The 22,624-nt window shown below is 41.0% G+C and overlaps 4 protein-coding genes across 9 annotated transcripts; 2 read left to right on the plus strand and 2 right to left on the minus strand.

Annotated features, from left to right (window-relative positions):
* Window positions 1-628: 628 nt before the first annotated feature.
* LOC135173140 (rho-associated protein kinase 1-like) lies at window positions 629-9,430 on the plus strand. Of its 4 annotated transcripts, XM_064139845.1 has the most exons (11): window positions 629-1,397; window positions 1,459-1,586; window positions 1,690-1,713; window positions 2,030-2,552; window positions 2,725-3,266; window positions 3,384-4,722; window positions 4,851-5,395; window positions 5,534-5,947; window positions 6,015-6,050; window positions 6,801-7,026; window positions 7,087-9,430. In XM_064139845.1, the coding sequence occupies exons 1-11, from the start codon at window positions 1,289-1,291 to the stop codon at window positions 7,668-7,670; spliced, it is 4,470 nt and encodes a 1,489-aa protein (XP_063995915.1). In that variant the 5' UTR covers window positions 629-1,288; the 3' UTR covers window positions 7,671-9,430. The 4 variants fall into 4 exon arrangements, with proteins under 4 accessions (XP_063995915.1, XP_063995890.1, XP_063995899.1 ...); XM_064139820.1 differs by having other exon boundaries at window positions 6,801-9,430; XM_064139829.1 differs by lacking the exon at window positions 1,690-1,713 and having other exon boundaries at window positions 630-1,397; window positions 6,801-9,430.
* LOC135159855 (WD repeat-containing protein 13-like) lies at window positions 9,421-13,699 on the minus strand. 3 transcript variants are annotated; one of them, XM_064115952.1, is made up of 7 exons: window positions 13,532-13,699; window positions 13,328-13,456; window positions 11,989-12,282; window positions 11,716-11,834; window positions 10,985-11,630; window positions 10,452-10,883; window positions 9,421-10,136 (listed from the first exon to the last, which is right to left on the minus strand). In XM_064115952.1, the coding sequence occupies exons 5-7, from the start codon at window positions 11,623-11,625 to the stop codon at window positions 9,905-9,907; spliced, it is 1,305 nt and encodes a 434-aa protein (XP_063972022.1). In that variant the 5' UTR covers window positions 11,626-11,630; window positions 11,716-11,834; window positions 11,989-12,282; window positions 13,328-13,456; window positions 13,532-13,699; the 3' UTR covers window positions 9,421-9,904. The 3 variants fall into 3 exon arrangements, with proteins under 3 accessions (XP_063972022.1, XP_063972030.1, XP_063972038.1); XM_064115960.1 differs by lacking the exon at window positions 13,532-13,699 and having other exon boundaries at window positions 13,328-13,520; XM_064115968.1 differs by lacking the exons at window positions 11,989-12,282; window positions 13,328-13,456.
* A 165-nt stretch (window positions 13,700-13,864) lies between these two features.
* On the plus strand, window positions 13,865-18,799 carry LOC135159956 (ras-related protein Rac1). Its single transcript, XM_064116040.1, has 3 exons — window positions 13,865-14,061; window positions 14,406-14,793; window positions 15,510-18,799. The coding sequence occupies exons 1-3, from the start codon at window positions 14,027-14,029 to the stop codon at window positions 15,663-15,665; spliced, it is 579 nt and encodes a 192-aa protein (XP_063972110.1). The 5' UTR covers window positions 13,865-14,026; the 3' UTR covers window positions 15,666-18,799.
* Window positions 18,659-22,592, minus strand: Exo70 (Exocyst 70). The gene is made up of 7 exons (XM_064115816.1): window positions 22,444-22,592; window positions 22,116-22,318; window positions 20,882-21,661; window positions 20,208-20,763; window positions 19,865-20,105; window positions 19,408-19,677; window positions 18,659-19,106 (listed from the first exon to the last, which is right to left on the minus strand). Exons 3-7 carry the CDS (start codon window positions 21,649-21,651, stop codon window positions 18,835-18,837), a joined length of 2,109 nt encoding a protein of 702 aa, XP_063971886.1. The 5' UTR covers window positions 21,652-21,661; window positions 22,116-22,318; window positions 22,444-22,592; the 3' UTR covers window positions 18,659-18,834.
* Window positions 22,593-22,624: the final 32 nt, after the last annotated feature.

Here is a 22,624-nt window from a genome sequence, read left to right on the forward strand (position 1 = left end):
AAATCGAAAATCTAAGGATGGAGAGAAAATCTGGAAAAAACAATTAGTCCATCGATATTATATTATATATTTTAAATAATAGAAACTTTGTATGGAGTTTTTACAACTCATTTATCGTATCGTACCGTAAGATAAAAAGAGTAACGGTCCTCCCACCAAAAAGCCATTATCACAACGATTGCCCATAAATTACAAAAATCCTGGCATATAATATTTTATTACTGAAACAAATTCATAAAGAATCATCTCATCTTTGGTATCATTTACGTAAATTGAAGAAAAAGTGAAATATTTCTAATGAATTCATTCAAATCAGTTATCAACGAATGGGATTTAACGTTCCCTGATGCAGCAAGGAAATACCATCAACATTGCGCCTCAAAAATGGAAACAAAACCAGACATTAAAGTGCTTTGAAGAGGAAATGATAATGAATAACCTCCCCTAGGCACTCCTGGATTTCTAAACCCTACCTCCCCAACAAAACCTCCAAATCAATAAAAAACAAAATCATCAAGCCCGAGATACACGTGACATGTACTCGTGGCATCGCCTGGAAAAGTGGGTGTAGATAAGTGGGCGGAGGAGGGAGCGATCCCTCGAGAAAGAGAGAAGTCTGTACACGAAAACGAAGAAGGGGCGAGGCAGTTGGGTCATACCGTAAACCAGTGGTGGTGGCGTTCTGAGGCACCTACTCTGTTATGCCTAGTGCAGGTACTTGTTTTCAGTGTAACAGTAGGTGCCAAGTGTGTGATCGTGATATACAAGAGTGAATGATACATCTAGATGTTCTGGTGTTCCCCCAGGAGGACAATTTTCACCCGAATAAACATTATTTTCGTGCAGCCGCGTCAGATTTACTGAATCCACCCACGATTACCTGTTCTACAGTATTTTAATATCGTTGAATCACTCGTCACGACTCATTGGAGAGAGAGAGTGTCTCAGGAGGTGCATCAGCCTCTTCATTATTAATCCAACGATTATGTAGAGAATCTGAACGGCTTCTCACCCCCTAAATTGGTGTGAGTTTAACTGCCATGACACAAGCTCTCGTGTTATAAATATACGAACACGCGTACTCTCGTGCTAATACGTGATTTTTCACTCGGATTTTTTTTTCCCATTGTTTTTTTCGACTTCAGTGGGAATTGGAGAGGACGTGAGGGTGAAGGGAATCGAGTGATATGATTTTCCAGCGGGTGAAGGGGATCTTGTGATATGATTTTTACGTAGAAATTGGGAAAAAGGTGAAGTGGCTGAGGGAGTGGTTGGAGAACATGGGAATATGGGTTTGCGCGTGAAATACGAGATGAAATGGTGTTTGTGGGTTTGCTGGTGGTATCAGGCACTCTCCGGGGCCAGTGCCTTTCCGGTAACCTCAGTTGACCCGTCAGGTAGGTCTGCAGTGGGTGAATTTTGTTGATATGGAGTTGTTGATGAGGACATTTTTTTCAGGATTCAGAACTGATAGCTGGGAACAGCGGTATGCTGTGGGATCTCTTATGATTGGGGTTCTGATGATCATCTGTGTGTTCAGTTGTCTCTGCTGCAGACGAGAGCGAAGAGCCACCAAGGGGTTTCAGGTAAGTGGGGTCAGGGTTTTGGGAGTGAGGATTTTTTGGAAATTTCGTTTTTCCCCGGTTGTTTTACGCTATTCAACTGCTGTACATTTGCTTTCGATTATAGAATTCTGGAGCTGATCAGTCGCAGGTAACAATTTGTTGACAAAATTTTGAAGTAGATTTTGTAGACTTGGGGTGGAATGAGATGAAGAGGTGAAGTACTTTTTGGTGATTTGAGAATTCTGAGAAGCGTTGCCTATCGAAGCAGTGAATTCGATATTTTTACAATATTTATTGAGAGAATAAAGGGACATTTTCTGAGTGAAGTAATTCATAAAACTTGATAATATTATAACTGAATCATCTCTTCTTCCCCAAATAGCGAACCCCAGACTCCCCAGTAGTTGCTAACATCCTCGACAAACTATATCCACAAATGTCTAACTCTAACCCAAATATTCCAGGAATTCAAAGACGTCTCGGGAGTAGTAAACCACACAATCCTCTCCCGACGTCTCTCGACCGTGGAACTAGAGGTCCCCCGTTCAACCTCTAACAACCGAGTGGAATTCGAGCCCTTACCAGTTGATCGTTTTGTCCCCGATGTGCGTCAGCCAGGCAAACCGAAGCCCCCTTCGCCCTCACTATTTGATCGCGAATTCTCGGACAATGAGGACAGCCAGATCCCGAATCGTGAGTGGTTCTCCCCGGAACTTCACATCCCCCGCGAGCGTCTTAAATACCTCCGGGAGATCGGCAGAGGATGGTTCGGAAAGGTAGTGGAGGGAACCCAGACCCTCAATGAATCCAGAACGCAAGGAATCGTCGTGAGGATTCTCACGGAGGAGGCGACTGCTAGTGAGAAAGCTTGGTTCCTCGGAGAGGCTCTTCCGTATTTAAAACTTCGTCACAGAAATCTTTTAGAACTCTTTGGAACTTGTCTCGAGACAGATCCATACCTGCTCCTGTTCGAGTCCTGTCCGACAGGTAATCGAGAAATTCCAGATCAATCTCGTCTTGAATTCCAGGTTCTCTGGAATTTGGAGAGAATTTGATCAAAAATTCCTATTTACTCATTCCAACGTGTAGAACGTTCGTTCATAAATTTGACTTCACGTGGAAACGACGAAAAGCGTTAATTTTAGATTTTTCTCTGCAGGGGATCTGAAGGCTTTCCTACGATCGAATCGTAAGTCCGAGGCCCTCAGCACCGAGAAAATCCCCCTGAGAATGACTTTAGATATCTCTTCAGCCCTCGAGCACATGCATCAAAATGGATTCGCCCACACAGACTTATCCGCCAGGAACTGCCTCGTGTCCCCAAGTCTCACCATCAAACTCGGTGACTATGGTATCGGGGTTGAAAAGTACCCCGAGGATTACTATGTTGTCGGTGATCGAGCCCTCCCCATCAGGTGGTCAGCTCCTGAGAGCTTGGTTTGCACAGACACAACCATTGAAACTCGAGCGATTACTCCGAAGGCCAACCTCTGGAGCTTCGCTATTCTTCTTTACGAAATAGCGAGCTGGGGAGAGCGGCCCTACGACACCCTAGGGGATGAGCAAGTTATCGAGATGATCCTCTCTTTGAATTTCGAGTCCCATCTGAAGCTGGAGGATCTGCAGAACTCCAAGGGCTTCGTGGAGGCATTGAAATCCTGCTGGAAGATCAACCCTAATGACAGAGTCAGCTTAGAGGAGGTAATAATAGTAATATTTATATTAAAATAATATAAAATTTAACCGAAAGCTGTTAGAATTGTCTTCGATATTTGAATTTTTTTCGTACCTCCAATTGTCATTAATATGAAATCCCAGGTAATCGAGGCCCTTCGAGGAAAAGACCTAGTGAATTTCGAGGAGCGGTGGGAGACTCTGAGACCGAACATCAGAGAAACAAGAAGTTCTAGCCTCAAGGAGTTACGAGCAACAATGGATTCTGATCTTTGGCAAGGAGTCCCCGAGGAGAAGCCCTCCACAACTCCCCAGGCTCGTTTCAGGCTGGGACCCGATGAGCCCTTGAAAAACCCCGAGCTGAGGTCTCAAATAAGTCAAGAGTCCGGGTCTGAAACCGAGGAGGAGAGTTGGAGGGGGCGAGTGGAGAGAGGTGCCTACACTGAAAAAGTCAAGCAAAAATCCAAATCAATCGCTGATCTCATGGTTCTGGTACATATTGACGATGACTCCGAGGCTGAGTGGTCTCTAGGCCCTCAAGTGGCTGAAAAACCGAGGAAAAAGATCAACTCCTCCGGGAGTGTTGGGGATCTGCCCTCTGTAATTGCTGACGAGTTCGACGAGGCTCTGCGGAAACTTCGAGATATAAGTTCCAATAACGCTGAGCGAGAACCATCGAACGAAGAAGTCATTGAGGTGACAATCGAGCCCATTCCCAGGGAGCACATCAGGGACTTTAGCTCGACTCCAAAAGCCTCGAGAGCCCAGGGACCACCACCAACCGAATCCACAAACACGTTCGTAGACGTGGAACTCTGGAAAGATGCTTTGGAATTCGAATTGGAGCGCAAGAATACTGGATTTGAGTCAATCAACTTCGAGGAAATAATTGAATCCGAGAAGATCGAAGCAGTTCCTGACCTTTTGGAGACGTTTCCATCAGCCCCAGATACCCCCCAGTCGCGAGGGGAGATATCAGTGGACAACGAGGACTTTTCGAACGGTGAGGATTCCACACCAAACAGTAGAAGAAAACCTGGGGATCCTCACGATGAGGAGGACGAACGGAAGCATTTGAGCACTCCCGATGATGAGAGAAGCTCCGACAGTGGTTTCAGGGACAAGGAGTCCTGTGAAGAAGAGGAGAATAATGTTTGCATGTTCAATTCTGGAATTTCCCATTCAACAACTGAAGAAGAACAGCTGAAGATCCTTTATGAACTTGATACGATTCTCGACGCTGAGTATTGTGGTAGTTACGAGGAGGAACGGCCCTCCAATACCCTCAGAATCAGTCATGAGGACGAGAGTACGGAGAGTATAAGTCAACCCACTGAGAGGATTAATGGATCTTTGACGGATCCTGTAGATAGTGTAATTACTGTAGATAAAGAAGTAGATAATTGTACAAATGTTAGGCATGAAGAGCCCAGTGGATCCAATCCTTCGGGTTCAAGAGTCAATGAGCATGATGATCATGAAGGTGAGCAGCCATCGGCATAATATTTAAATAGTATTGTGTTTTTTATTATACAGGATGCATTCCATAGAAATTCAAAAAGTTATTGTAATTTTGTTTTTTCCAAGTAATTATTATTGTCGATTTCAAAGGTGAGGATGATGACAGTTCGACGATGTCACTACGAAGTGACAATTCTTACGTTTCCTTTAACCTGGACGAGGAATTCGTGGCTGCGATCAGAAATGAGCTCAGGGAGAAGCTGCCGAGGGCTCAGCTGGCAGTGGTGGAGTCCCAGGAATTGAGGGACGAAGAGGAGCCGTCAGTGAATAGTGTTCAAGACACTGACACCACATCTTGGGGGTCGAATGAGGAGCAAGAGAGCTCTGGGCCTGGAAACATTGACATTGCTATTAGGTACAATATCTATGGGACTCCATTGAGCCCCATCCTGGAGGAGAGGGAGAGTGCGGTGACTTCAGAGTCCTTTGCGTCGAGAGATGACTCCAGAGAGGCCTCTGAGGCTTCCAGACTCTCGCTTTCTGAGGATGTTATCGTGGTGGATACAAGGACGAATAAAGTTGTTCTGGTGGAGGGAAACGAGAGGAAGAATCCTGAGGAGGATCGAGACACATGTGGAGACATCTCTGATGACGAGAGCATGGATTGCCAGGCTAATGTGGGCCAGAAGTCCCAGGTATAAATCCAATATTATCATAATTTTTGGTATGTGCCAAATCCATGATAAATTAACATTTTCCACTTAGTATTTTGTAATTAGCCAAAGGCGTTAAATCACTGCCAATTGATCGATAATTTTTCGTCGCATCTCCAGTCCCAAACGAAGAGCAGAACCTCCAGTGGTGCCCCTCTTCCCAGTCCCGAGGAGGAGTCCAAGTGGCAGGCGCAATTTCCCATTCCTCTGCAGCTCCAGGACGATCTCATGTCGACGAGTTTCAGTACCGAGCACGAATGGGACAGCCAAGATGAGTACGAGGAGGGAGGGGGAGAGGAGAGGGCTGAGGTCGAGGATGAGGAGAATAGTTCGAGTTCAGGGGAGTTTGTGTGGAAGAGATACAGTGAGGAGAGCTGCAGGGAGGATGTCACCCCAACGACCCACGACGTGGGAAAAATTGAGGAGGAGGATGAGGAAGAAGAGGAGGAGGAGTTCACCCCTTCTGCCTGGGACGCAACCCTGGCGCCCCACAGATCAGCGCTGAGGTCTCCAGAGAAAAATCTGAAGAGTGGGGTAAGTTTTTGGATGTTACGGTGCTTCTTTGGATTTTTTTGTGAGGGAGAAATTACGTAAGTCTCAGGAGTTTTGTGTTTTTTCTTGCTCCCAGGATGAACTGGTAAATTATGAATTACATTTTGATGTTTGAATGCTTGTGTTGGGGGTGGGGCTTGAGTTTCGGGGGCCGAGGGAGCTTGTGGGGGTGACCAGTGAGAGCTTGACGTGGGGATTTGCGGGGCTTCATTGGGTTTATGCATGCCATTCCATAGAAAATTCTATTGAATTTTTCTTGAAATTTCATTGGAAATTCTGCCAGTTTCTTGGCCGGTTCCAGTGAAGATCTGCAGAAAATGCCCAAGAAATAATTTTTCGATGACACAATACATAGAATTTCAGTTTTCTATACAATTTTTTTACTCAACATATTCAATTGGAATTATTCAATGTATATTTTTTCAACTCTCCTCATTAATGACTCTCTTCTCTTGATTACTGAACGATTTCTGCAGATACGATTTCATAAGAAACTTTTTTATAGAAATATCGATTGAATGGATTATAAGTCATTTATATAAAAAACGTTTATGTGCTTAAATCATTCGACATTTCCATTTTCTTTAAAAAAACTCAAAAAATAATTTTCCATTTAGTTTAATGCAATTATGGGGTGGTCAGGGAGAATTTTAAACTATAACATGAAGAAATGTATCAGGCGGCTCTATCTCCATCTACTACCTCCGAAGAAGCACTCCTTTCTTAGTTCATCTTCACAACTGTTTCATCCCCTATTAAAATCCCCAATTCAATTTCCTGGTCTAAAAACCCCCCAAAAGTGGTCGCTCCGAATAAATGAGTTGAAAATTTCCAGGATCAGAAGAAGAACGTGTGGTTCAAAAAGCAGCGTTACCACTGCGTGTACGAGTACCCGAAGGAGACTCACTCGTCGGACTTCCCGAGCCCAGCAGCGACCACCTGGGAGCCCACCACTTACGCCGACTGGGAGGAGATGATGGATGAGCCCCGTCTCGACGTCTACCCACTGGACTACGACGAGTCTAACCACCTGGGTGACGACGAGTTCTTCGTCAGCAGTGGTAATAGACCCTTCCAATTTCAAGCTGGGGATGGAAAGTATGTGAGTCAATTTTTCCCAGGGGCAAACCTTGGTCTGACATCTGACGACGATGCCACCGGACCCAGTGATAATCATCAAGTGCAGTTGGGAGAGCTGCGGCACACTCGTGACAAATTGAAGCTCAATCTGCCGAGTAATCAGGAGAATCATTCACTGGTCCATCTGTTGAATGACACAAGAGAAATGGAGGAGTCAGTGGACGATGAGAGTGAAGAGAGTGAAGTTAAGATTGAGAAAAAGGAGAACAGCTCGGAGTCGTCTCTCTCCAAGGATGATCAGTCCTTCAGATCAGTCCTCAGATCTCCAGAAGTATCGGAGAGAAGAATCGTCGAGGATGAGAGTGCAGACGAAATGAGTGAACTCGAAGCCTCTAAGACTGAAAACCCGAGCCATCCTAAATCGTCCGGGAGGCCACTAGTAATGACAACTAAAGAAGAAACTGATACTAAAGTTGATGGTGAAGTTGGAGATAATGAAGAGAGTGATCAGAAGAAGGAGACTCCACGTCGGGATGAGAGTGTTACGAAACCCTCTATCATCGAAGAGATCATTGAGACGTGCAGTGTCATTGAGAAACCTGGTGAAAACGATAATCCGGCCTGAAACGTCCATGTCTAATTCGCATTGTAAATTACAACCGTCCGGTGTAATCTTGGGGGGTACTAGATTTATTTGGAGGAAGGGGAATGGCATATATCAAAAAATGATATTGGAATGTATGAGAAAATTCGGTAGAATGATTCTATTGGAATTCATTCATTTCTTCGTTGAAGTTTTTATTTAAAAAAGTCTAAATGTTGACTTATTCGCTGTACGTTTTAGTTCTCATGAGAAAATTCAACGGAAAATAGAACGAAAAATCCTCATAGCGTTTCAAATTTGAGAAGAGACGGCATATGTTAAAAAACGTATGAACAAACTCGATAGAATTATGCAATTGAAATTTTATTTATTGGTGAGGAAATTTTCTACTATAAAACATCTTGTTTTTTATATTAATAATGTATTTAAAATCATGAAAAATTGGCGAAAGAAATATTCTATTATACGATTTCCAATAGAATTCCTTGATGATACCAATAAAAGTTTTCTATTAATTTTTTGCATACATGAAAACCGGAAACTTTCTAGAGAGCTCAATTGGCCAAAGTCCGTCCGAAAGAACTCCTTCACAAAGAGAATAAAAATTAAACTTCATTTATCTGTCTTGTAAATATCCGCCGAGTACGCGTTCATTAATCAAGTACTCTCTTAATTTTATTTAAAACTTCAGATTGTGATAATCTGGAGGTCTTTACCGAATGTAAATATGTATTAATTTAATCGTAGATGCACTAAGTGTTGTGCCTAAACATTGAATTATCCTCAGTTTTATTTTAATTTGTGGTAAATCAATCGTTATTTTATCGTTGAAAATATTAACATAGGTATTAGTAATTTTTGTTTTAACATTTAGTGACATAATCTGAAAGGGGTAATTTTCAAAGGTACTTTTTAATTGTTATTTGCTAGCGCCAAAACAGCTCTCTATTCGTGAAAACGTATATTTATTAATTTCTCGAGTAAAGACATGAGAAAATTAACGAGGAAAAAATGATGGGGAAATATCATTTGAGCAAGTTAGCCTGTGATAATGGAAACTACGAGATAATTTTTCTTTTCTATTTGGAAATGGATCTGTGATTGATGATAAAAAGGGGTGGAATACGATCATTAATTACTTTTTTATGTATTTACCTGAAATTTTCAATTAGATTAAAACGAGAATATCCTATTGACTATTTCAACGCACACTTTTACGTAAATTTTTGTTTTTTAGAAATAGGATACACCTATTATACTACACGAGTGAAATATTTTTTCTCTCATTCTGTCGATTTAACGAATGAATACCAAAAAAGGAACATTAATTGGAATGAAAAACGACTTTTCCTTCGTATTGTCTAATCGAAGAATATTGCAATATTAATTTTACCCCATAAACTCGATATTTCGCTCATTACATTGTTGATAAAGAATAACTAAAGCATTTTATTTATAAAAGTAGTACACGACGTGCTCGATAAGTTGATTTTACAATTTGTGTTGATAAAATCTCGAGGAAAATCAAGTAAACATAAGTTCTTTACAATTCAAAAGTTAAATCAAAGGTCCAGTAAACTGACTGAATGCTCTCGAAGGCAAAATATAACGGCAATGGAAAGGAGGGAAGTCACCAAATGATAGCAATTGTTATCGCTATACATTAGCAACTGTAGATGCTCGGCTTTTCCGGCTGTCGTCATTCAAGAGAACACCCAGATGCACCATCGCTACAATTTGTAGGATATTACAATGAATAGAGGACGATTAATATATTGCTATACATGTGTTGTTTATTTTACACATCCTCATCATGTTATTACCCCAGAGTTTTAATCCCGCACTCGTCATCATCCCCTCGCTATTCCAGACCATAGTTTTTGGAGCATTTTGTGTTTTATACCTCAGTTTCTTTGTGAAAAACATACGAAAAAATTTCATGGCAAACCCTAGCGAAAATTCTACTGTATTTCTATTAGTCTTTGGATGACTGTGTTGGCGAATTTCGGCTAAGAAATATCTAATGCAAAATATTTTATAGAAGAAATTAATAGTAATGACTAATGATATGATGAATAGAATTTTCTACCGAATTCGCTAGGTCTGTCTAGATTTTTTTATCCCTATCAACAGAAGAATAACCTTCAAATTACCTAATTAATTTCTTTGATATTTACAGAGAACATTTTCGTAAAAAAATATACACTATTATAGTCCCTGCTTCGATACTTTAATTTTAAGTAACACTAGAGCTCTCAATTCTGCCATATAATGACAAGTCCCTGATGATCCCCAGTGGCGAGGTACGTCTCGTCGTAGTTGAAAGCAATTGAAAGAACTGGAGCGGAATGCCCATGTAGTCTATTCACCTGGGCGGCTTTGCCCTCGCGCGCAGTGTCCAACAGGTGAACTGATCCATCTTCTGAACCACTGGCTATCAGGCACGCGCCCATCTGAGGGCAGAACGTCGACCTCACGAGATACTGCCTTTGAAAAAAAAACAATATACATTTTTTTTATTTTACAAAGGCATCGAGAGGTCGAGAGCCCACACATTAAATTTTTTAAATTGTCCATTTGTCTTTCAAAGAACTGAATATCCACCTCTTTAAACTCTTTCAGGTGTATAAAAATTGATTTAGGGCATAAGAAATAAAAAAAAGTTATTGTTGGGTAAAAAATCGATGAAATTCGCTCTAAGAGAGTAGCGTTTTGCGGGACGTAAGAACAGGGATTGAATTACAAAAATTTAGCATTCCTTCAAGGCCGGTTGGAAAGGGGAAGATTATTCATTTCACTCACTGGTGTCTGACAGGATATATTCTCCAGACGCTGAGAGATCCCTGAGCATCTCCAATTCTATAAACCGACACTGCATTGCAGGCACTGCTGACCAGAACAGTGGGCCATGGGGACTCCCTGGAGAGCCAGGGTCTCCAGGACAGACTGGTGACAGCTCCCCCAAGCCCCTCGATTCTCCTCAGTTTAGACAGTCTTCCGGAGGCTGGCTCCAGACGAAGACTTGTGATGGTTCCCCTGTCGTTCCCACTCCAGATTAAAGAACCACCACTCTCCTCGCATGTCAGCGAGAGCACTTTTCCCCCGATCTTAGTCGTTCCCCCTCTAGAGTAAATCCCAGTGGAGACGTTAAGTATCTGCAAGAGCCCCTGGCCATTTCCAGTTATGACGAGATTATTATTGGCAGGGACGAAGGCACAGCAGAGTACCTCAGACCTGGATATTAATAATTAATTAATTAGGTATTTAAATACCTCCATTCTATCTCTCCACCATTCTCCCACTCGCTAAGTGTTAAGAAAATTTCCGACTACTACCTGAACTGATCGGAGACGACTCTGAGGCAGATCGGAGTCGCATCTCCGTGGACTGCCCAGAGCCGAACAGTTGCATCGAGACTCGTGGAGACTATGAAATCGTTACTGATACTCCAGTCAATCCCAGTCACCCCCTTTCCGTGGCCCTCGAGCTTCGCCACCACTCTGGGTGGCATATCCGTGACATTGCAAATGGATATCGTGCCATCGAAAGACGCACAACACAATTTTGATCGATCATTATTTGCAAACTTCAACGCCGTGACCCCAGCGATGTGTTGATCGAAGACGTGGTGCACACCAGCGAATGCAAAGCTCTCGGCTGTGGATTTTTTGCTGAACTTCGGGTGGGTGGATTTGTCCTCGAGAACACCGTCGACGGAGGCACGCGAACCGAGACCATTGTACTCCGATATCGTTCCGTATCGAAGTTTCAAGAGCTCGGAGCGCAGTTTGACGTACATGGGACGTGGAGAGGAACTCTTCGACTCTTTGTCCCGGAGCAGTTGGGACCTGCGACGAATGTAGAGCATCCCGAAGGCCGGCTGAGCGCCATTCCGACGAGTGTTGTATTTGGCGTCCAGGGCGAATACTTGCTGAGGCCACTGGGGAAGCATCTTCGAGGGGACCGGTGCAGTCATCGCCTCTGGAGCCAGGGAAAGTATGTATTCAAATCGCAGGAGGCTATTTATTTACCACGTCACTAGTGAATAAATTACGTTCACACTTACAAAATTGCTGGATGAAACTTGTGGTCTGTTGTCGTTGGTCCAAATATCCTGGGGTCGCTAGTGTTTTCAGGAATTCATGGTTGAAGGTCATGCTGGTGTTGGCGAGGTGACTTCAAGAGCTGCAATTAATAATTTTATTGTTTACGAGTGAATATATTTTGTTGCAACTGTTGCTGGTGAACATTGGATTGAGTCTTCCGATGAGCTGGACTAAGTAAGGATTAAAAATCTTGACGAGATCCTTGTGATGGAAGTAAGGATATTCTGACTCACCCATCAACGATCAATCAACTCTATCTCCATTTTTCTTTCATTACGTTAATTTAATTAATCCAATAGTTATCCCCTTATTTAGTGTTTGCTGTATCGACATACAGAGAGACGTAGTATGCATTGCCAAAGAAGAACCTTGATTTCAGTGGTGGGGAGTACAGCACAAGTGATGATGGTGGTAATGTGAGGGTATGTGGCTGAGGTTACTCCTTTGGCAAGAAGCACTTTAGGAGCTGGGTAGGGGATTTGCCATCAGCCGGAATAGTAGGTGATGACTGGCATCAATGGTAGATACTGAATTGAACGGAAATTAAATTACGACATCAAAATTATCATTCATCAAGACATAAGAGTGAGCTCATGGGCATTGGCAAGTACTCAGAAAGATCATAGATTTTCTCAGAAAGTGAATGCAATTGACTTTACCAGGCTAGTTCCTCTAGCTCTTTTCGACAATTCGCCAGAGCCAAAAGTTATGACAAATTTCAGGAAAAAATTACTATGAATATTATCTGAAATTAATACGTTTGTTGGACTAAATGTACATGAATACACTCAAGTACATTGAACAATCTCCAATTTCCAATTATTCAAACTGATCATACAGTTCAAGGCATCAAACGTCATCATATCCGTCATTCAAAACCCCGATTTCGTCATCAATTGAGACTCAACGCTATCACTCGTTATTCATAGTCTATAAATGATAAAACTCGTATCACACATCGTGACTGGAGTGACACTTAATCTGCGTGACTCAATCTAAGGAAGGAAATTCGTTCACGGTGAAAAATTGTTATTGGTCCCTTTCCCCATCTCTCAACACTTCCGGATGTCCGAGTTTGTATGACCATCCATTAGCTGGAATAAACGAGTTTCGAAACTGGGCCACTAATTAATGGATATCTAAATGAAAAATCCCACAGCGCAGATACAACTCTGTCCCAGTGACATCACCTCTGTGCAACTGCATTGCAAGCAAAAGTGATTCAACTTTTATTCTATCTTTTAAATATTAAAATTTGTAACTTGCTATCTGTGAAGTTCATGTTTCTTTAATTTCTTTTTTCCAGAAGTAACAATTATTTTTGCCTTTTGATCCTTCGCTTTTAGAATATTTTTTTATTACGAGACTTTGACCCATGCTCGCTCTATTAATTCTTTCCCAGTTTTTTTTCCCACTCATTTAGCTTGAAAAAGCGGAAAAAATGTCGAAGGTTCGATGAGTAGCATTAATCTGGACAGTGCTGTTATCACTAGCAAGAAAATGTTGATAAATTGTCGACATCAGCGACAATGACAATTTGATTTTATTAGAAATATAATGACTGAATATTACCTGCTTTTCCACCATCAAATCAAGTGTCTCCAAGGTGGTGGATTATGAACCCCATATGATCTTACCTAGACATTATCAATTTTTTTTATCTCCTCACGTCATGTCGACGAATTCCCATTGACAAAGTCCCTGATGACCAATTATTTTGATACATACTCACCGAAAAAGCAATAAAAAAGCCTCAAAGTAATTAGAAGTACAAACCCATGGAAAAGCTCAAGTCTATGACAATCTCCTAATTTGCCCGAGTCCTCTCCTCCCGCAGCGCAAGGCTCCACCGTCCCTCCTTTGTCAGTCTCTCCTGAACATATTTACACGTTGAAAAGACCTCCCTCAGGGCCTCACTCTCCGCTGACGTTACATTCCACACCATAAGACTCCGAAACAACGGAGTAAAAAGAAAAAAAACTATATCTTAGCGCCCACAGAGCAGCCAAAGTGAGCCAGAGTGTTGATGCCCTCTCGCTCCATCCGTCCCCCCCACTCCACCGCCCCCGGGACTCCAGCGTCAGACAGAGGGCTCCCGTCGGCCGCTCCTTGGTCTCTCCGTGTCTCGTGTACCGCGATACCCTCCGAATTCCGCCAGATTAAATTTTATCCACCTTTTGTGGCTGATTTTAGTGGTCTGCACACCTGAAAATCCGAATAAGTGATTCATAGACAAGTGTTCAAGTGCATCGAATCGTTTGTTTGACGACGATGCAGGCGATAAAGTGCGTCGTTGTGGGTGACGGGTGAGTAAAATATACAATGATGTATGTGGAGTGTTTATTGGATATCGTCAACAGGGCGGGGAATTGGGGATTTTGATACGTCGAGTGTTTCTCATGATTTCTCTCATATATTTCGTTATAAAAAATTAGCAAATTTTCGAAGATTTTCCTGACTTTACGTGGGTGTAGAACGGGTGCGGTACAGTCTTTCGCGCCCCTGTCATGTTTTTTCTGGAGTTGAATGACACCATCGTGACAGAATTTAACTGAAATGCCCTAAATTAATCATTTAGTGATTGTTATCTTTCTCGCAAATGGCAAAGTTTCGGTTGTTCAATTGATTTTATTTGTGTTCTGGCTTCCAGAGCTGTTGGTAAAACGTGCCTGCTCATCAGTTACACCACCAATGCCTTCCCCGGGGAGTACATACCCACAGTCTTCGATAACTACTCGGCCAATGTTATGGTCGATGGTAAACCAATTAATCTAGGATTATGGGATACAGCGGGACAGGAGGACTACGACAGGCTCAGGCCACTGTCCTATCCTCAGACCGACGTCTTTCTCATCTGCTTTTCACTTGTGAATCCAGCTAGCTTTGAGAATGTTCGGGCCAAGTGGTATCCCGAGGTGCGTCATCATTGTCCAACTACGCCGATCATACTTGTGGGAACCAAGTTGGATCTACGTGAGGATAAAGAGACTATTGAAAAACTCAAAGATAAAAAACTTGCGCCTATAACCTATCCACAGGTATGAGAGCTTAGCCTGATTTTTTTTAATACAAGATTTCCTGTTTGGGGGGATGATGAGGCAAATATTACACTTTCGAGTTTTTATGAAATGTCAGTGATGGCAATGCATGTTGAATGCCTAGTTCAATGGAATAAGGCTTTAATTCATGGAAAGTAAGAGTTGGTAATGTAATATGGACATTACATTCTTTAAAATATGTGATACTAGCATTTGTGAATGGCACTCAGTTTAGGCTGATCACAGAGGGTCAGAATTGTTTTCACCTTGAAGTGAAAAATCCATTTCATTGACATTGCAAGCTGTTGCTAACATCTGAAAAGAGAAGTTCTAGTTAGATGTTTAATGTCCATTTTACCCCACACTATTCTACTACTGGTTTTTGGTGATGAGTGTAGAGTGGCTTTTAACAGTTCTGAACATTAAAATATGTAGAAAGTTTCCATTTTGCTCTTCTCTATCCTGTATCCCGTGTCAGGCAGATCTTTTGACTTCTTAAATGGTTTTTTTATGTGGCATTAGGAGGGAAATCCACTATGTCAAGGTCATAGCTAAATGTTTATTATAACCTTTTTTCCAAAAGTCAGTCAAGTACAGGGAAACGAGTTACCTTGTCCTTTCCAATTCCATTAGTTCTAGTTGTTCTTGTAAAATTCATTCAATTAAAGTGGGAGGAATATGACATCCTATGAACTAACATGAGGATATATTTTCAGGGATTGGCAATGGCCAAAGAAATTGGAGCAGTTAAATATCTCGAGTGCTCAGCCCTAACGCAAAAGGGCCTGAAGACAGTGTTCGACGAGGCGATACGCGCGGTATTATGTCCAGTACTACAGGCAAAACCAAAGCGCAAGTGTTGCCTCCTATAATATTAATTTTATCAACGACGCCTGATCGACCCTCGAGCGTGTGTCACCTGTCGTCCCGAGAGAAGTTGAATTAGCGTGGATCAAGTGAAAAATTATCTATTGTTTCTCCCTCCTTCTCCCCTCTATTACTGTAGGGAAATATTAAAGTGGCAGGAGTTGATTATCAGCGCACAAAATACCGAGTGTACAGTGAAGGAAAAAAAAATAATGAATGGGAGAGAGAGAGCTTATCAAATGTATTTATGGAGAACTAAATACGAAAGAAAATGATGTGGAATGTGTGTGGAACCGCAATTTTTTTAAATCCGTGGTTTCCGTACAGTGGAACATTCAATGTACAACATTTTTTTTTTTCTATTTAAGTAACATTTTTCCTTGCATTATTATGAATCACGATCGAGGTGAGTCAAGTAAACTCAGTGTCGGTGGAATAAATTCAAAATCACGGGAAATTTGAATCGCAAAAAAAGGTGAAATGTTTTTTTAAAGGGTCTCATCAGAGTCGAGAGAATTTGAACCAATTGTGTACAGGGGAGGAAAGAAATAAACTAGAAAATATATAAAATGAAATAAATTTTCTCATCTCGTTGACAATAATTGCTGAGACAATGTCATTGTCGCTGCTGTTATTGGGGACTCGATGCACAATACAAAATGGTTTAGATGTAATGAACATAAACGAAAGAGAAATAGTTATTACGAGAAATTATAATAATTATATGCAAACCATGCTCTAGAGTCGTGCAAGTTTTAGGTGTTGTAGGCGGTGAGACGAGGGACAGGGGTTTCGGCGAGTGCATTCTTAGGTGCTCTGTCGATCCGTATTTATTGGCTTCGTTAGACAATCCGGATTTCGCTGCTCTCGCACAACTTGCGATTTTTCTAATTGAACGGGGGAACTTGAGGGACGTAATGAGTTGACTGTTTTTATTGTTGTGTAATTATTCCGTGAGTGAGGGCATTCAAAGGGAAATAGTTGTAGATTTTTTTTGTAGAAAATTTAATTCTTAACAAAACGTGTTCTTTGATATTTTTTTAATGTCGTCATTTATTACTGAGAAAATTGTACTTGCATTTGTGATGGAATATCACTCGATTTTTTACTTTTGAGTTTTCTTTTCTGTTTTTTTTTTTTCAGGAAAAAGAGAAATTAGAGACAAATGTCACATGAACTTTTTGTAGGGAATTTAATTTCCAAGTGAAAAAATCGTATGATATTTTTTCTCAGATTCCTCTACCATCAACATTCAAATTAAATAGCAAATGTATTCAAGTCGAATTCCGCAAGAAGGGCATACGTGTAAGATGACTCAACTTTCATTCCTCCATAATAACGCAATTATCTCAAAAACTCGTGGTTAAAAAATGTCGTATTATATTTTTGTATGGAGAATATAATTTGCAACAAAAATTATCCTTTGACTTTCCCCCTCAACCCATCAGATCTCCAGACTTTCTAGCATTTACGATCACACAGATCAACTTTTTACGTCTCACGATGTCACCACTGAATCATCGATTCCAAAAGAAAAAAAATCACTCTCATCCCAACGTTGCCTACGATGAATAGGAACTAAAAACAATTAACAAAGTGAAGTGATGAGAAGCGTGAGTGAGTTGCACCGAAATGAGGCATTAACAATAGGCCAATAAAATTCGAAAAATGAACAGAGAATTAAAATATCCTACGTTTTTTATTTGGATTCATCCTCGGTGTGACTAGGTAAAGTATGAATGTTACGAACGCGTGGGTTATACAACAAAATAAATAAAACGTAAAAAAATAAATGCAAGTGAGCGAGTGATGAAATAGCAAATAATTGTAAATAACTGCTGGAGTTCAAACTCATTCCTATTACTGTCATCATCGCGTCGTATGTGTAAGCTACTAATCGAAACTAAATCGACAAAAGGGAGAAAAAAACGTTACTTGTTTTTTATATATATATTTGAGTATATACGAAAAATAATGGAAAAAACAAAAATACGAGATAAAAATTATGGGATAAATTGTCGAGTGGCCGAGCTGTGCTTTTTGTCGACAAATTGGGAGGGGAAATTTATTTTTTAGGATATTCGTTGGTAAATATCTTTTTTAACACATGAGATGAGGGATTTCACATTTGCGAAATTTCAATTTTCAACTAGGGTTTTCATATCCATTTTTTTTTTCTGTTGAGTGGAGCCTTTTGCATTTTTTTCAGAGCCACAAGACTTTGAACTGGAAATTGTCGTGTTGTTTATGCATGCATAATTTTGAAAATATTAGAGAAATCTTATCTCATTGCTAATACACTATATATTTTAGATCAAAATGTTGTTTGGTGATAATTGCAGAAAAATTACGAGATTTTAGTATTTTCGGCCAAAACAGCAGATGATTTCTTTTATGTTTATTATTTTATTCCACTATTGTGAGGTCCTCAAACTACAAAGCATTGGATCAAGAATTTTGTGAATAAAAATGTAGAAAGATTAAGAAAAAATATGTCGTTTACCTTTTTTTCTTTTATGAGTTTTTTTAGGAGTTTACACTACTTGTGGTTTTATGGGGCTTACCAAATTTCCTTTCAAATTTGATTGATTAAAATGATTAGTCAAATTTCTAAGGAGATTGACAATTATTTGGAATTGTCTCAGACTGATCATAATTAGTTTAAGATTTGATTGATTTAAATAATGATCCATCTACAAAAACACTGGAAGGTCGAAAATGTAGTTCATAACTTAAAGAAATTAAGTACACTGAATAGTTTTCCATGGATTTACCTTCATTACTTCTTCTTGTCGGTATGCGTAAATAAACATTACGGTAATTGCCAATCAAAGTCTGAAAAACTCATTTCCAGCTAATGCTAAACATCGATTAATTCATGCAAAATTTCAGTTATTCCAAGATCAAACCAATGAACTTTATCATCAAAAGATTCAGATTATTTGAAAGGCTTATCAAAAGGCTAAAAGGGTTTGCAAACAGATAAATGAAGGACAAATTTGAAAATAATCAATTTTAATGGGAACAGTTTCAATGAGCACGGTAACAACTGGGGTTAAACTCGAGCCATTGAAAGCATGGAATTATTATAGATATTGTAACTAAATTTGCTTTATTAAATGGGTGTTTACTAAAATAATGTGACTTATATCCCTTCTCCCATGATAACAGGCCTCAGGCCGCTGTATCAAAAAACGTTTTTATCAACGACGTCACTTGTTCCGGTGTATATTTTATGTATTTCGCCGGATTCTTTGAGAACGAAGTATTTCTGTATTTGTTGTAAAATATGGAGTACTGGGGAACGAGGGACTGCTGCAACTCTCGACGAAGTGTCTCACGAAGACGTGCATCAGGTACCGAGTAGGTTCGTTGATTCTTCGCCGACTCCTCGAACTCTCGGGAAAATCCGGAAAAACGCTCCTTCAGAGACTTCACAGCGAGCTCTGGAAATTTACAAATAACACTTTTATAGTTATGTTGAATAAGGAAACGATTTGATTGAATTATAAATTGATTTATTGCAATATCTTCTATTAACATGTCAATTCCAATAATTAATATCAGTTCTTGAAAAATATCTGTCAAATGGGAATCTTTTTGTAATAATTTTCTCGTAAGAAAACATTTATAAAAAAAATCCTGATAAAAAATTGACTAAAGAACCGATTCTGAATTGATCCACCCTATTGTCAAATTTCATAATTAAATTACACTTTTAATTAACAATATATTCCATTCACATACCAGGTTCATCAGCAGAATGTTCGAGATATGTCTTTGCTTTACCAAATGTCGCTGAAACATAATTAGTCTTGTCTTTGACGAGAAGATCCTGGTAAGTTTGTGCAGCAGTGGATTCCGCCAACAGTAGCAGTTCCAACAGAGTACTGTTGCGGAGTTTCTCCACAACATAATTATGATTATTTAATTTGAATAAAGCTCGTAATGCTGGGTCTGAGTACGATGTGTCGCTCTTACTGACAAGAGCGAGATTCAGTTGTGCGAGAACTTTCTCTGAAAATGAGTATAATTCAATATCAGGCACTCATATTCACTACAAAAATCCATTGATATTTTATCAGTAGTTAATAGACTTCACGTTTTTTGTTCCACGTCAAATCGACCAGTAGTTGCCTTGACACGCGTGGTCATCATTAGTCTAAAATTATTACGATCACTAATAAACACTATTGAAACTCACTGATGTAGACACCAAGAAGAACTCTGTGGGTATTCTCTGTCTGTTTAGCGCTAGACGTTGATATGGATTCAACTTCATTATTTCTCCGTAAGACAATTCCCGCTGTTTCAGCATTTTCCGATAACTGCTCGAGAAACACAAGTACATTACTCGTGGACTCAGCTACTGTTCCATCCTTTGGTAGTGCAGCTCCAGATTCATTTCTAACACTCTCTGCAAAATCTTCCAAGGCCTTTGCTCCCTATTTGAATCAGGATAACCCGATTATAATTTCTATATCTTTAACGTTTCACTGAATGATTTTATGAATAAACAACGGGAAGTGGGGAATAATTCAACTCACTGTCGTATTCAAAGTATTCAAAACCGATGCAAATTTCGACCTCAAGGCATAATCGCAGCCCTCGACAGTCCTCTCTAAATCTGGCTTGAGCTCTCCCAGATGCTTCAAAATGGGAAAAACTACAAGAACTGCTGAGAAATCTCGTCTAGTGATGCACCTCTTGGCCCTGGTAGCAATACTCTCCCCATCGTGTGCGACGAGGTCCATGGCATCCCTGACTGTGGCCTCCAGGACCTGGGGCTGCAGCAAACTCGAAATAATCCTCGCAACGAGGCTCCTCTCGGCCTGCATAAGCCTGTGCAGTCCCGCAGTCAGCAACAGGTAGTTCTCCATCTCCTGTTCATCGGGAGCAGCGTCTTCAGGAGCACAACTTGAGGGTAACGAGGGCAATGGCTTCCTGGATGAGGGAAATGCCAGACCAATCCCAGTGGACTGCGATGCCCTCATCAGCATCTTGCTGGCTTTTTTCTCGATCGCGTGCTGAAGACGCTTAGAAGTTCTCCTGCTGGAGGCTTCAGCTCCAGATGCAATGGAGTGGCGATGAGCAAACTTAGATCTGGAGATAGGAATTCAAATTTAATTATTGTTAGTAAAGATTAATTTTTTTTCTCTGCCAGATAGGATGCAATATTTATGAAAAATGTATTAAATCACCCAATGACTTAAATCCCTACCTGGGCATAGGGCTCCCCGCGTGTGTGCTCCCTCCCGAGGCCGATCTCTGATGTTCTTTCAGCAGTTCCAGGGATCGTAGGACGATTGCCGATCTCACCGAGGAGTAAATCTTCGCGTGCCTCCGATGACCCCTCTCATCTAACCACGTTGCAATCTTCACTAGGTCCCCCAGAGCACTCTCAGGAAGTTGATTGAGGGACGGAGGGGCGTCCTCACCACTCGTATCTTCGTCCGAGCCGATTAAATCGAGTAGAATTATCGGGAGAATGGGCTTGCTCTGCCTCGTCAGGATGTCACGGAATTCCGAGCACAAAGAGTCCAATCCGACATTGAATAACGTCGAGATATTTTCCAACTCCACCGACGATGGATTGTTCTTTTGGAAGTATCTCTCCGCGTTGTAGAGGCGGTTCATAGCCTCCAGGAAGCCGTCTAGACCGCCTGCTCCACTCGGGCCACTTCTGACTGCCCCCTCGACCTCCTGACATACCCCATAGTAGCCAATCGCATGATCCAGGGCGTTCAGGGTCCGCTCTATGTTATGCTGTTGAGACTGGAGATTTCCGGTCTCATTGTACACTGGGAGAATCGTTCGCCGAAGGGTCGTTAGGCGTTGCTCCAGGGAGCCGAGTATCGCTACCATGCCATTGGTGAGCTTTTTACTCCGGTCCTCGGCTTCCCGGAGGGTTTCTATAGCCGCTATTTCACCCTCCAGCTTACATTCTATCTCAAAACGACGCTCGGAAGTGTCACTCCTTGTCATCTGCATCTTGGGGAAGCTGGGGGGTCGTTGGAAGATGTGATTAATTTTCATTTAGTCTTTACAAGTTCTAAAAATAATGCGAAGGGTAATAACTCCATTTATTGTTAGACAGGACTAACTTCTAGTCAAATCTCTATTTATTGTTCTAGTGAAACCTTTGCCACGTACTTTTCTGTAAAGCAATGATCATCACGGGGGAATTGTAGCGAATAGCAACTCGAATTTTTTTTTGTTTTTATATTACTAATGTTATACCAGATATTATACAATTCTCTGTTGATCCATCAATTATTTAAGACGATATTTGCTGAAAATTTTCGGCTTGAAGTAGTATGTAATGATATAGAGAGATAAATTCAACAATAGTCATGATTTCTTTCGTACACGACCAGATTTATTGATTTCATTCCACCGTGCAAATTATTTTATCAGCATTCCACGAGAGTTCAGGGAAGCTTGGCAACAATTACCTGAGTGAATTCTGATCCACGTCTCAAAGGACTCCAAACTGTATCCACTCACTTTGACATGTCCATCACAAACACAACAGCTCTCAGCTCATGAAGTCGATGAACGATTAGAGGAAACCTCTAGCAAACCATGAAGATTCTGATTTAATCGAAAATCCTCCCAGAATTTAGCCTTCACCTCCAAATATCCAAATTCCCCACTTCTGCAGGCAACAAATGAACAAAACACTGTATATTTGTCATCAGACAATGGATAACCTCCAAAAGTTCCCTGAATTTCTGGAAACCGAACAATGAAGACTACAAATACTTTTCCATCACAACTCACCACGATTTTTTCAATCAATTCCTATCGACACCCCAAAATAACACAAAACTGTCCCCTCATTTTGACATTCTGACACCCACAAAACAACACACCCTATGACCACAGACAAGGCCCCCTGTCCCTCAGTGGCGCCACCGTCGAAGCTCATGGAAACGGCCTTTCAGTGTTTAACTATTTCAAA

This window comes from Diachasmimorpha longicaudata, chromosome 1 (genome assembly GCF_034640455.1).
Source record: "Diachasmimorpha longicaudata isolate KC_UGA_2023 chromosome 1, iyDiaLong2, whole genome shotgun sequence".
In the NCBI taxonomy this organism is placed as follows: Eukaryota; Metazoa; Arthropoda; class Insecta; order Hymenoptera; family Braconidae; genus Diachasmimorpha; species Diachasmimorpha longicaudata.

Coding starts and splice junctions, on each gene's coding strand:
- LOC135173140 (XM_064139820.1), top strand. CDS start 1,289: ATGGGTTTGCGCGTGAAATACGAGATGAAATGGTGTTTGTGGGTTTGC. Junction 1,587..1,689: donor GAGCCACCAAGGGGTTTCAG/GTAAGTGGGGTC, acceptor TTTCGATTATAG/AATTCTGGAGCTGATCAGTC. Junction 1,714..2,029: donor CTGGAGCTGATCAGTCGCAG/GTAACAATTTGT, acceptor CAAATATTCCAG/GAATTCAAAGACGTCTCGGG.
- LOC135159855 (XM_064115968.1), bottom strand. CDS start 11,625: ATGACTGCACCGGTCCCCTCGAAGATGCTTCCCCAGTGGCCTCAGCAA. Junction 10,884..10,984: donor GTCGTCTCCGATCAGTTCAG/GTAGTAGTCGGA, acceptor ATTAATATCCAG/GTCTGAGGTACTCTGCTGTG. Junction 10,137..10,451: donor ATATATCCTGTCAGACACCA/GTGAGTGAAATG, acceptor TTTTTTTCAAAG/GCAGTATCTCGTGAGGTCGA.
- LOC135159956 (XM_064116040.1), top strand. CDS start 14,027: ATGCAGGCGATAAAGTGCGTCGTTGTGGGTGACGG. Junction 14,062..14,405: donor TGCGTCGTTGTGGGTGACGG/GTGAGTAAAATA, acceptor TCTGGCTTCCAG/AGCTGTTGGTAAAACGTGCC. Junction 14,794..15,509: donor CGCCTATAACCTATCCACAG/GTATGAGAGCTT, acceptor ATATATTTTCAG/GGATTGGCAATGGCCAAAGA.
- Exo70 (XM_064115816.1), bottom strand. CDS start 21,651: ATGCAGATGACAAGGAGTGACACTTCCGAGCGTCGTTTTGAGATAGAA. Junction 20,764..20,881: donor GCGGGGAGCCCTATGCCCAG/GTAGGGATTTAA, acceptor TCCTATCTCCAG/ATCTAAGTTTGCTCATCGCC. Junction 19,107..19,407: donor ACATTCTGCTGATGAACCTG/GTATGTGAATGG, acceptor GTAAATTTCCAG/AGCTCGCTGTGAAGTCTCTG.